The sequence below is a fragment of the Castanea sativa genome, chromosome 1 (genome assembly GCF_040712315.1).
Source record: "Castanea sativa cultivar Marrone di Chiusa Pesio chromosome 1, ASM4071231v1".
In the NCBI taxonomy this organism is placed as follows: domain Eukaryota; kingdom Viridiplantae; phylum Streptophyta; class Magnoliopsida; order Fagales; family Fagaceae; genus Castanea; species Castanea sativa.
Window position 1 is genome coordinate 47,998,728 of NC_134013.1, and position 12,532 is coordinate 48,011,259.

General features: G+C 33.8%; 1 protein-coding gene across 2 annotated transcripts; it reads left to right on the plus strand.

Moving 5' to 3' along the window:
- Positions 1 to 2,824: 2,824 nt before the first annotated feature.
- On the plus strand, positions 2,825 to 12,027 carry LOC142621527 (RHOMBOID-like protein 9, chloroplastic). 2 transcript variants are annotated; one of them, XM_075794804.1, is made up of 7 exons: positions 2,825 to 2,942; positions 4,390 to 4,945; positions 6,184 to 6,406; positions 6,540 to 6,705; positions 7,113 to 7,283; positions 11,198 to 11,352; positions 11,582 to 12,027. In XM_075794804.1, exons 2-7 carry the CDS (start codon positions 4,396 to 4,398, stop codon positions 11,817 to 11,819), a joined length of 1,503 nt encoding a protein of 500 aa, XP_075650919.1. In that variant the 5' UTR covers positions 2,825 to 2,942; positions 4,390 to 4,395; the 3' UTR covers positions 11,820 to 12,027. The 2 variants fall into 2 exon arrangements, with proteins under 2 accessions (XP_075650919.1, XP_075650920.1); XM_075794805.1 differs by having other exon boundaries at positions 2,828 to 2,942; positions 6,543 to 6,705.
- Positions 12,028 to 12,532: the final 505 nt, after the last annotated feature.

Below are 12,532 nucleotides of genomic sequence, written 5' to 3' on the forward strand. Positions count from 1 at the left end.
TCTACCACCTTATCTTCCAAATATTATATATTTTTCAGCCCTCACTGGTTTTAAGGTAAAGTGATAAGGTTTAAAAATTTTTCCAGCACATGTCTTCCTCTCATTGGTAGAAAATCTACCCCCTATCTCCAAAAATTATTATTTTTTTCATCTCATTAGTTTCTAGGCAGGTTGTATACAGCTGACTTGCATTTAGTAGGAGACTTGCACGCAAAATAAAAACATCAAATTAAACTAAAAATAAAAAAATCCGAACCTCTCTTTTCCTGTCTTTAGTTTCCACTTTTCACTTCTTACTTTTCAAGCTCTCTCCTGTCTTGAGACTCTTTATCCAGCTGCGCCTGTCATTAGCATGTCTCTACCTCACTCTCTTTCTACCATGTCTCTACCTCTATTGGCTTACTGACGGAGTACCAACGCCTTATGGCAACACAGCGAAGCTCCTGAGAAGAGATTAGTGGTGGTCTTCCTTATAGTTAATTGCTTGCACGACTTTGGCAGTTTCTTTTTTCATTTTGCTGGCATGGGGATTTTTTTAGGTGGGTTGTGTTGTTTTTGGAAATGGGCCTCTCCTTGTAAACTCTTTCTCTTTTAATAATATTCCTATCTTTTATCTAAAAAAAAATCTATAGTTATTGATTTGATTTGTTTAGTCATAGATTTGAGTTATCACTTAGCAAACTCAAAACCTTAACTTAAAAAATTAAAACCCAAACTTAAAATAAATCATTTGTTTGATATATTTTATTGATAATTTGTTTGATTTATTTTGTTACCTAATCTGTAGTTCAGACACGCTAAACCGACGGTTCCAACTTGACCAACCGACGACCTGAAACGTCGGGGCCGATCCGTATGTTCGATCGAGTACAGGTCTAAATTTTAGTCACTCGACTCCATCGGGTCTAGTATGGGTCAGCTCCAAATCCGATCCGACTCGAACTGTGGACAACCCTAATTAAAAGGGTCGTCCAGCTCACCAAGTGACCTTGATGACCACCTAACACTTACAGATTTTCAGAGTGAATTTCTACCCAAAGTTTATAATTCAGAACACATTTTACTATTCTTCAATGGGGTGAATTTCTTATTCTTCGCTCTAACTTTCAGTAAGTTCTTAACTTTTCATAATAATAGTTATAGAAGTTAAGTTTGTTCCTTCTAACTTTTACCTACGTTGGGAAAGTTACTAAACAAGTAACTATTTCAAAATTCACGGTAAAAAAATTCAACCATATCAATTCATCCTAAAGTTGGAATTCTCGAGTTAAGTGAGAAAACTAACTTAAGCATCGGAGGATTTTTGGTCTGTTCACCTCGATCACTTTTGATTTTGTGCATCTTCTTTTTTTAGGTATTCTAAGCAACCATAAGCCCATTGAAGTCTGGAGCATTCAGCTTACTGATTTTTTGTGCATCATCAATAATGTTTCAAAACCAAAATTCCAAACAACTACAGACTCAAAGCAAATCACAACCTTTAAAATTCACAACGTCCGACTTCAACATCAAAGTCATAAGCTACCGTCACTTAATAAAAAACGCAAATCTCCTTTTTTGGTCATAGTCTACTCATACAAATGATATTGCAATGTTGGAGTTACATAGGTTGAAAGTAAATGATATCGTTTTTTGTTTTGAGATGGGATGTTTAAGTGTATTTGAGAATGAGATGTGGGCATGTGTTTATAATGGAGAAGAACTTAAAATGGTGAATGGAAATTCAAAGAGTTTTTTGTATATGAGAGAAATGAAAAGTCTTGAAATATTGAATTAAATTAAACAAATAGTAGTCTTCAAACATTGAATAAAAAATGTAACAAAAATTAGTCTTGAAATATTGAATCAAAGGAAATAAAGAGTCTTTATTTTTAATTTTGTTCTTGTCTCTAATGTGGTTTAAGAGTATTTCAATCATCTTCTTAGAATGCGTTATATAGTAGAAGTCCATGGTCTACTACATGAGATCTCTATTTTTATACATATATTGATTGATGATGAATTTCTTTTGGTTATAATAAAAAATGTTTGTTTTGATAGCTATAACAAAAATAAATAAATAAATAAATAATAAAATCTATATAATGGAAGTTTTTTTTTCTGATGAGTTTATTTTTATAAAATATCATTGTAGTTAATTCAATAAATCACATTTTATTTATATAAAATATATAGGTAGGAAATAAAAAATAGAATATAATAATTGAGATGTGTTCATCTTTATTAATTTCCCTAATAAAAGTTTCTAAAAATATGCCTGATAAAAAAAAAAAAATTTCTTATGTAAAAAGGGCATATATTTAAATTTATCTAATTTACCTTTTTGGTCATCTCCGGTTTCCTTCTATTCATTCATTCTTTTCATTTTCCATACCAAGTCCACATGAAAAAGAATTTTCTTTTTTGGTATCGTTCTACTTTTACATCCCCTCATTCTAAATATAACTATGGGCCTTATTAGTTTTATTTTTTTTTATATAAAATTTTAAATATTATTAATACTTAAAAATTTATTTATATTATTAAATAATAATCAATTTAAACTATTTTAATTTACAATAACAAGACAACCATAAAATCAAAAGCCATTCTATTTTTAGTTTAGAGTCCCGTCGGATTTTTGAAACCATACCATAAGAGATGAGAGTAACCTGATCCAGTTGGGTCCATGGAAATCCTTGGTGGGGCAAATCCAATACCATTTGAAGGTTGGGATTTTGCTATTCACACGTGGCAACATCTGAATGGGGCAACAGAGATAAGGCAGGATTCGTTGGATTTCAGTTCCCGTGAAGTGTTGTTTTCAATTATATGTTTAATTATTAATGTACAACTGAGATAGAAGAAGTATCCAACAAACTCTGCAACTCATTTTTGGGATGTCCAAGAATCCTCCATAATGTCAGGGAATTCATACTAAATATAGTTTGTCTTCTCTAACGGTAATAACTACCCACCTCCTTTCTGTGTTTTGTAAACTCAGCTTTTAACTGTTCTCTGGTTGGTTGGTTGGTTTTAAATGTTATCAACTTGGTCAAGTTCGTTGTTGGTGTCATGTTTTATTGTTTGCTGGAGAACTAAGATTTGGTTGTTGTATTACTCTTCCTTTCTTACATTCTCAATTGCCAAATATATGATAATAGCTATCTCTCTTCTTCCATTTTGTTTTGTGGGAAGATTGTCTTCAATTATTGGTGACCCACACGATATAGTTCATTCTGAATTTTCACGTTTTCGGTGTAAAAGACAAATTGGATTGCTTTGGTTACCATGTTCTAATTGCGTAGTTTTCGTATTCAAAGTTCTCCCACGGGAATGGTGGACTCGTTTACTATGGGGCATGACGTAAAGTCAGACGAACTAGGTTCACTCGATCACACTTTTGGTTCATGGAGTTTTTGAAGTATCTCATCAACCGGGAGTATAATATTCTAGTTATAGACTGGCACTCCATTTCATTTATATATATATATAAATATATCACATCAATTTTCATGAGAATCCAGACGATTCTTAACATGCTAAACTTGTGTGTTGTGTAATTTAGTGAATTCAATTAGATTCCATATGGATTTGATGATTTAAAATCAAGGGATTTGAAGAATAATTTTAAGTACAAATTACGTGATATGAATTTAACAAGACATGAACTTTGAACACTAGTCATATGAATAACTTCTTACAAATAATCATTTCCTATCCACATATTAATAAATGTTTAGTCATCAATGAATTTTATCAATACACAAATTTGATCTTTAATAGTTTGGGATAGGTTTTGTACTACTTTTTGTATTTCACTTTATATTCCACTAATCACAACCTGTCAATTTTTTTTATTTTATTTTTATTTTTTTAATTTTGAGCTTTGGTTATTTTATAAGAAAAGTTAAACAAATATATGTTAAGTTGTGATTGGTAAAACATAAAGTAGAATACAAAAGGTGGTACAAATGATTTGTATTTGTCTTGAAATTAGCTTGAAATGATCACTTGAGTTAAAATTTCATTAAGCAGGGAAACTATCTAATGGACCTTGTATGTGTCCTATGAACTTCAATCTATGGTTTCAACCTATTGTAATTTGGCTTTGTTTCTGGATAATCTCCTCTGCCCCTGACAGGCTGACACGTACACATACACACAACAGTCTTTTGTTGTTTCTCTGCTAAATGAAGTACTACTGTCCTACTAGTCCAACATCCCGAAAAACAAAAGTGATATTGTGGTTGGAAAGGATTCTTTTTTACATCATCTGAAAGGAACCACGTTTCCATATTTTCGGAATAATGAAATTATTTGGAAATTTTTATTCATATTTACATTGTATACATTTTTTCTTTGGAAAGACCTAATTGTTGACATGTTTTTGTTCTGTTTTTCTTTCAGGATTACATGGCTGTGGTTCCAATATGCTATAAAATGCCCTATAAGGACCAAACTCAACCAATTCAAAATGTGATTAGGCATAGTGAGAGAGGATTCTTGAGTGAGTGTATTGCCTTTGCAGATGTTACTAGGTGCTTTATGTGCAGGAGATGGCATGATTCATATCCTACTACTGATATCTTGACAAGAACTAGGATTAAAGAAGGGATAGCACCTAGAGGATTAGCTTGTAATCGAGGTTGTTCTATACATTTCAAGGGCATGATGGTAGTGAATGTCCTACGAAGGGGTTGTCTTAGAGAAAGCCACCTAAGGTCCACTTTAGACAATGATTTGCACAGAGAAAAGTTCTCCTTGATGTGCTATGCATCAGAGTCTAGTACTAATGAGATGCAGTTGAGATCATTAGATTCTTATTTTGAAAAACTTCAAGATGATGCAAAACTGCCTCCAGATAATTCAAATAACACCAAGGAACTACATTGTAGAAATAGTCAGTTCAGATCAAAGAAGGAATTGGATTCTCTCGAAATCTACCTTGGCAAACTTAGTAAAGGTAGTATATATCAGTATTCTGGAAAATTTCTCCCTGTTGAGTAAGTTGGTTTCAATAAAGCAAGCCTGTGCGTCAGTTTAGCATATAATGAAATAAAATCTACTAATGCTTGTCATTTTTCCATCTTCTGTAACTTACTGAGCATAATACAAAGCAGTTTTGGTAGATATAATATTTGCAGTTTTAGTCGATATTTGGACTCTCTTAGTTCTAGATGTATGGCATTTCTTGATTGGAAAATTAAATCATGAGATGCAAAACTATTACCCGTATTGCACATCAAATCTACTTTTTTAGGCTGTGACTCAAATCTTGTACCATTCAGACCAATCGGAAAGCACTTCTCTGGTGAAGACTGAATTGTAATATAATTTGTAGCTGAAGTTCCTAGATTGGTTATCATTTTTTCCACCTCAGTATGGAACCTTAACTTCAAATTGCTGCTGTCTGCATTAGTCTTACCAATAATTTCAAGTGGTTTCTCTTGTGTTATGCCTTTTCAAAACAACTCCAAAAATTTTCCAGTCTTATCATGTATTCTATTGGGGGTATTTTGGTTATTATAGAGGCTTTGAGGGTATTTTAGTCATTTTAGAAGTCTTGGGATTATTGTGGTCATTTTGGAGGTTTTAAGGTCATTTTAGAGATTTTGAGGGTATTTTAGAGGTTTCTCCTTGTTTTTGTTTACCATTATTTAATAAGGTAATCACATTGCAATGATTTATGGTAATGTGAATGTTTTGGTAATCTTATATTACCCTAATGTTTTGTACAAATAAATGAACTAAACACTGTAATGTTGACATTACAATAATGTTGTTGCAATGCTTGTCTCATTACGTGAACTAAATGCACTCAATGCAATCTCTGTAACATACTTTAGATATCATAAATATGTACGATTGGTATAAACCAATATCTTGGCTTTCTGTTACGCTCCTGGTTCTTCTCTTCTGCTATCAGTTAGTGACAATTGCAAACTTAAAATTCTAAATAAGTATGAGTGCTCTATTCTTTTGTTACCTAGAAATTTTAATAATATTTGTCGCATTCTAAGGGCATAAAAGGGGAGGATTTTGGCTGCCAAAAGTAGCGTTAATATGATTATAACCAACGACAATGCTTCTTTTTTAGTGAGCAGTCAATGCTTAAATGCTTAATAAGTCTATAGTTACATTTATTATGTATGTTATTAATTATAGCGAAAACTGACATTATAGTTTATTCTCATCCTTCAGACGCAAACTCAGAAAATTACCCTTCATCTACTTCCATTGAAAACACTTCCAAAGGAAATCAAGCAGAAAAACCGTTGTCTATCACCCAAAATTCTAGAAGAGATGATGAAGAGGAACAAAAGAGTTACATGGAACTAAGGAGAAGAAACAGTGGTATTAGCCTTGAAAGCTCTCAAGATTTACAGCAGTATGAATACGATGAAACATCCAATCTCTACTTAATGTAAAGCCCTGGTCTGTCGTAATTGCGTTTTATATTTGACATGGTGTATTTTAATTGCTTTTATTTTTCATGTCATATCATGTTGTGCACTTACAATTCTCTAATGCTTCTTTAATCTTAATCTTGGATGCAGAAGTTTATTGGTTTCTATAAACATTGCGGTTTTCCTGTTTGAGATAGCAAGTCCGATAAGGAACTCTGACTTAGAGCTCCTTTCTCTTCCATTACTATATGGAGCAAAGATAAACCAATTGATCTTGGTTGGAGAATGGTGGCGGCTACTAACGCCCATGTTTCTGGTACAAGATTGATGATTGGGTTCGTGTTTCCATTCTATAGCTGTTTAGCATTTATTCTTTAACTCAAAATTATCAGTTGTCAAAATCCACTTCAAATAGTTTGACTGCTACATTTTGGCAAACTGGATGCATATAGGGTCATGGGTCAGTAATTTATTACAAAGAATTGGGGTCATCACTGAAATTTATTACCGAATCATGAATTGAAGTAGATGACATGATGCATAATGTGATCTGATTTTTCTTTTTTGAAAAGTTATTGATTGCTTAGAAGCATTAAAAACTCGAGTCTATGAAAAACAGTGGCTTGATTTAATATAGATGATGATTTCATATTCAACATTACTAATAGTCAGTGGCTCAAAATATCAAATGTGCTGTCTCTCAAAACCTTTTCATATGTGCAGCACTCAGGATTTTTTCACATGGCTCTTGGTTGTTGGGGGCTTCTTACATTTGGTCCTCAAGTATGTAAAGGCTATGGCTCTTTTACATTTTTCTTGATCTATATACTTGGAGGAATTTCTGGCAACTTGATAAGCTTTCTTCACACAGCAGAGCCAACGGTTGGTGGGACAGTAAGAACATTGCAACTTCACTTCCCTTTATTCATTTTTTAGGTTATGCCTTGTTTTTATTTGATCAAGTAATACTGTGTATTAGTTGGCAAGGTCTCACTTCATGATAGACCATGTGGAAGATCATATGTCACAGATGTTGAAGATCTAAACCCACACCACACAGCTCTTGCATAAAATAAGTTTCAAACTTTGTATTGCACAAACATAATTAATTTAGTAGCTTTATCCTTCCATAAGCGCTCAATTTAGAGGAAAATCAACTAGCTGCTAGGTATTGAATTCGTATTGTTAGAAATACTAAAAAATTGTATTGTATTGTATTTCTCAAGTAATAGAATATGCATGAGTGCCTTTATGTAGGAGGCAAAGTGTGCAGTACAAGTAAGTGTGCTATACAAGTAAACAAGGTGGGCCTAAAGCCCACATACCCTAATACACATTAACAGCCCCCCTCAAACTCAAGGTGGATGTGAGACCAACTTGAGGTTGTCAACCAAAGTACGAGGGCGTCCCTTAGGATGTGACTTGGTGAAGATATCTGCAAGTTGATCTTTAGAGGAGACTGAGATCAGCTTAAGAGCACCATGGACAAGATGAAAACGGATAAAATGACAATCAATTTCGATGTATTTGGTCCGTTCATGGAAGACATCATTGTGAGCAATATAAACGACACTCTGGTTATCACAATATAGAGGAGTAACAGAGGATGTGGACACTCCTAAGTCTTTGAGAAGCCATCGTAGCCAAAGGAGCTCAGATGTGGTATCAGTAAGGGCACGATATTCAGCTTCAATACTGGAGCAGACCACATGAGTTTGTTTCTTGCTTCGCCAAGAAATCAAAGAAGAACCAAGAAGAAAGTAATAACCAGTGGTGGACCTGCGATCAGTGGGATCTTCTGTCCAATTAGCATCAGAAAATGCACGGAGAATAAGAGGAGACTGAGTAGAGTAGAAAAGACCATGGAAGAGAGTGCCCTTTAGGCATCGAAGAATGTGCAGAACAACAGCATAGTGAGTCGATCATGGAGTAGACAGATACTGGCTCACCTAGTGAATAACATAGAAAATGTTTGGACAAGTAACAAGGGGGGCTGTTAGTTGGGTACTCTCAGTGTTAGCAGCAGTAGTAGCAGAAATTAAAACAGCTAATTTGTAGCAATGATAGCAAGTCTCAATATTGTGGCCAAAACGTTTGTTGGATTGTCGACGATGATTATTGCAACCAGAAGAAGACATGTCCTTATTCTTCATTTAGAAGCAAAATATGCAAAAATGAAATCTATGCGAAAAACTGGGTAAGGAGCACTTGGACTGCAAAAAGTCAACTATGGTAAAAAGTCAACGATCAACCTTAGTCAAAGTCAACAGTCAACTCTGTAAGTCAACAACCAAATTTGTCAAGTCAACGGTCAACAGCGGCAGGTCAACGGATGATGTCAGCAAGTTGACTAGGCGATGACATCAGCTAGGGCTGACGTGGCAGACCTGTTTGGTGCTTGAGGCGCGTGTCGCGTGTGGCACGCGTGAGAAGGCAGAGACAGCACGTGAGGTGCGTGAACTCAGTGTAGGTTATACTGGTGGCGCGTGGGAGCACGTGAGCTATTCGATGAAGCTGATTCTTTTCCGAAGATGTAGAACGGAGAAAGATGATTCCAATGGTGGCGGTGGCAACAAGATCAGAGAAACTCTGGTGGCACGTGAAGCGCATGGAGGATTTTGCCGAAACTTTGGCTGATGTGTGTCAGGGCGTGGATGGTCAGATGAGGATCTTTTTGGTGGCTTTGTGTAGAGCGATTGAAAATTTACACGATGATATGTCTTATGTCCTAATCGGAGGTTAGAGATGATAGATTCGATGATGGCAGTGGTCTTGGTGACGGAGGAGGAGTTTCTGGCGGCGGAGATTCAACCCTGAGGACCTCTGATGACGGTAGAGTAGTTGGTAGAGGGCACTGAAAGGGCTTACTGACCACAGAAGTTGAGGCAGCGGAAAAACCGACAAAGACAAAACTGCAAGACACAAGAAAATTAGAACAGTAGCTCTGATACCATATTAGAAATATTGAAAGATTGTATTATATTTCTCAAGTAATAGAATATACATGAGTGCCTTTATATAAGATGCAGAGTGTACAGTACAAGTAAGTGTGCTACACAAGTAAACAATGTGGGCTTAAAGCCCACGTACCCTAATATATGTTAACATGTATAATGAATATCTCATACGTATAATTCTCTATTAGTTAGCTTGTTGCTGTCAAATATCTCTTGAACTAAAAGTTTTAAATTAATTACTGCGTAAGTTAGTTTAATGGCCTTATCATTGCAATTCTTCTAAATTTAGAGGAAAATTGAACTGGAGGTATTAGATTCATATTAATTCGATATCTTCTTCTAAAAAGAAATAGTAAATAAATAAATAAATAAAATATTAGTTCAAAATCTCAAACAAATAAATAAATAAATTTCTATAGGTTGGCTTCTTGCTCTGCCATGGCATAGCTGGGGCCAAATCCTGCTCTAGTGACTTCATAATTTCTTACTCAGCAAAGATGCCCATTTCATCGAAATTGAGTTGGTGATTTTTCCACATTAATATTCTGCTTGGCTTAAACATTTTAGGCTCCATCTGCTTTTGGCAGTCTTACAAATAAAATCCTACTATTATAGGTCCTTGAATAATCCTTCTATGCTAAATCCATCAATCATGTGCGTAGTTCAAGCCTTCCATTCTGATAATATCATAAAAAGTATAAAGCCATTTGTATCAAACTCACAGCATCTTCTGTTCCTTAGACGATCACTTTCTATGTCAAGTAATGGTAATCACTTTAACTCTTGTGGTCCGTTTGGATTGAGAGAGAGTAGAGTAGAGTAGAGTAAAATTAGCTTAAAATTAGTATATTTTCAACTAATTCTGCTTTACTCTCCTCCACTCATCCTCCCTCAACCAAACAAGTCCTTGGTGAAGTTGGAAGGCCAACTATTATTACGTATCTATACTTTCTTCCATGGAGGTGTATAATTAGCAATTTTTTTTGTACTTTCCCTTGAGAATGTCTACATAACGGACTCAGGTGGGGCCCAGGAACCCTGAGTCCAATTTTTTTTTATAGTTATTATATATTTTATTTGCTGGGTCTCTTTACAAAACCTTAGGTCCCTATTTTCCTCAATAACCCTAGCTAGCTTCATCCAAATGGTAACTATCCAACCCAAAAACTTAACAAAAACTTTGACAATGGTGATTGTATTTTAGCAAAAAAAAAAACTATTTTACCACCAAAAAATCATGTGTTATTGGAGAAGTTAAAGCTAATTTTTTTGCAATTACAGTAAACTGATATAAATACTAGTTTACTATAACAAGTTGTTAAAAATAAAATACAATATTTTATTAAGATTATATCTCTTCCTTCAATTAAAAAACTCAAATTCTCTTTCTTCATTTATTATTTTAATGAGTTGTTTATATTATTTTAAATAAAGTGATAAAAAAAACATTTAATATTAGATGTATTGTAAAGTGAGGTGGTAAAATAGATAAAATAGCATTTTGAGGTGCTAAAAGCTAAAATTTTTAGCAATATCATTGTGAATGCTCTAACTTAAAAAAAAAAAAAAAAAGCCAACCTAGTATTAAAAAAAATTGTTTTTGTTTTTTTTTTGGGCAAATTATTGCATCTTAATGTATTTAGAAACAACAATTTTGTGTATTTATAATTTTTTAATACTATATAGATGCCAATTTGGAGTTTTTTTTTTTCTTTACACTCCAGCCCTTGCTACCTCAAACTCCTGAGTGTGTCACTGTTTACATTGTGATCAATTTTCTTTTATCTATGTGATTCTCATAACTTTTTGTCTTCACCTTTTTATATTTAACCAAGGCCGTTGCACACACAGGGACCAGTATATGCCATAATAGGAGCATGGCTCATTTATCAAGTCCAAAACAAAGACGTTATTGCAAAGGATGTTTCGGATAGTATGTTCCAGAAGGCAATAATTATAACGCTTCTTGGCTTCGCATTAAGCAATTTCGGTCCAATTGATGACTGGTAAGGTTTCAGCCACTAGAATCTTGGCTACATTATTTTGTCAAAATATTTTTCTAGTTGGTCATTTGAGATTTCTTCGATATAAAATGATTCAGTTCTGATTGTTATGAGATATGAAAACACATGTTCATCATGTATTGGAAGTAAGAATGATAATGATAAACATGCCATTATGAAAACTTATATGGCTTTTGAATTTTAAAACCCATTTATGGATTGACTGTTGTAGGACACATTTTGGAGCAGCTTTTACTGGAACAGCATATGGCTTTTTCACATGCCCAACACTTCAGTTGGATGATGCATCTTCAAGAACTGGTCAAGAAGAAGGAATCACACTTGTTAAGCGATATGCTGATCCTTGCAAATCACTTATTTTCTTCACCATCTTCATTATTGTTTTAAGCTCTTTACTCTTTTTTATTGAACCTCCTCTAAACGCCCTAGCGTCTGAGAACTTCGCATAGATGTGCAGAATAGGATGCAATATGGTAGTAGTGTTTCTAAATTCATGTAGCATGCACTTGAATAATAGGTCTTTCTTCTTTTCATTTCTTATGTTTTGTTTATTTATTTATTTTTCGTCCTTTGATATTGCCCTTAAATTTCACTATGGACACAGTTTCAATCCTATTCAAAGTAGAATAAATTGTTTGAAAGCTCGTCTCAAAAAAATACATTCACTTAAACCTTTGTTGTGTGTTTTGATATTAACTCTTACATAATTTAGCATTGAAAGTCTAATTTACCCTCATTTGCTTGTTTTAGAAAGAAGGGTAAATTGGTTTTTTAATACTAAATTCTGTAAGACTAAAAACCAAAATAGATGATAGAGGGTCATTGAAATAGAGTTATAATATTTTGGGGGGGGGGGGGGGGGTTAAACTATGTATACTGATAATTCATGGGTAAAGTGTAATCGGGATGATATATAGTTTAAGATGGAAAAATGTAATTTATCCAAATTTAACTCAATGAAATGGTGCACTATGTTTATTAGTATCCCTATTTTATTTAATTTTTCAAGATTGTATTTTTTTTAGGGGTTGGATGTTTAGATAAGGGTAGGATAGATGTTAGATTAGTTTTTGAATAAATATTATCTACTTATAGTAGATAGAGATCAGGTTTCATTGGAATTTGAATGTTACTTTATCTTGTAAAGTCTTCTAAAAAAATA

Excerpts from the sequence above, each read along its gene's own strand:
- LOC142621527 (XM_075794804.1), top strand. The coding sequence starts at position 4,396 with ATGGCTGTGGTTCCAATATGCTATAAAATGCCCTATAAGGACCAAACT. Across the intron at positions 4,946-6,183 it reads CCTTGGCAAACTTAGTAAAG|ACGCAAACTCAGAAAATTAC; the intron begins GTAGTATATATC and ends CTCATCCTTCAG. Across the intron at positions 6,706-7,112 it reads TACTAACGCCCATGTTTCTG|CACTCAGGATTTTTTCACAT; the intron begins GTACAAGATTGA and ends TCATATGTGCAG.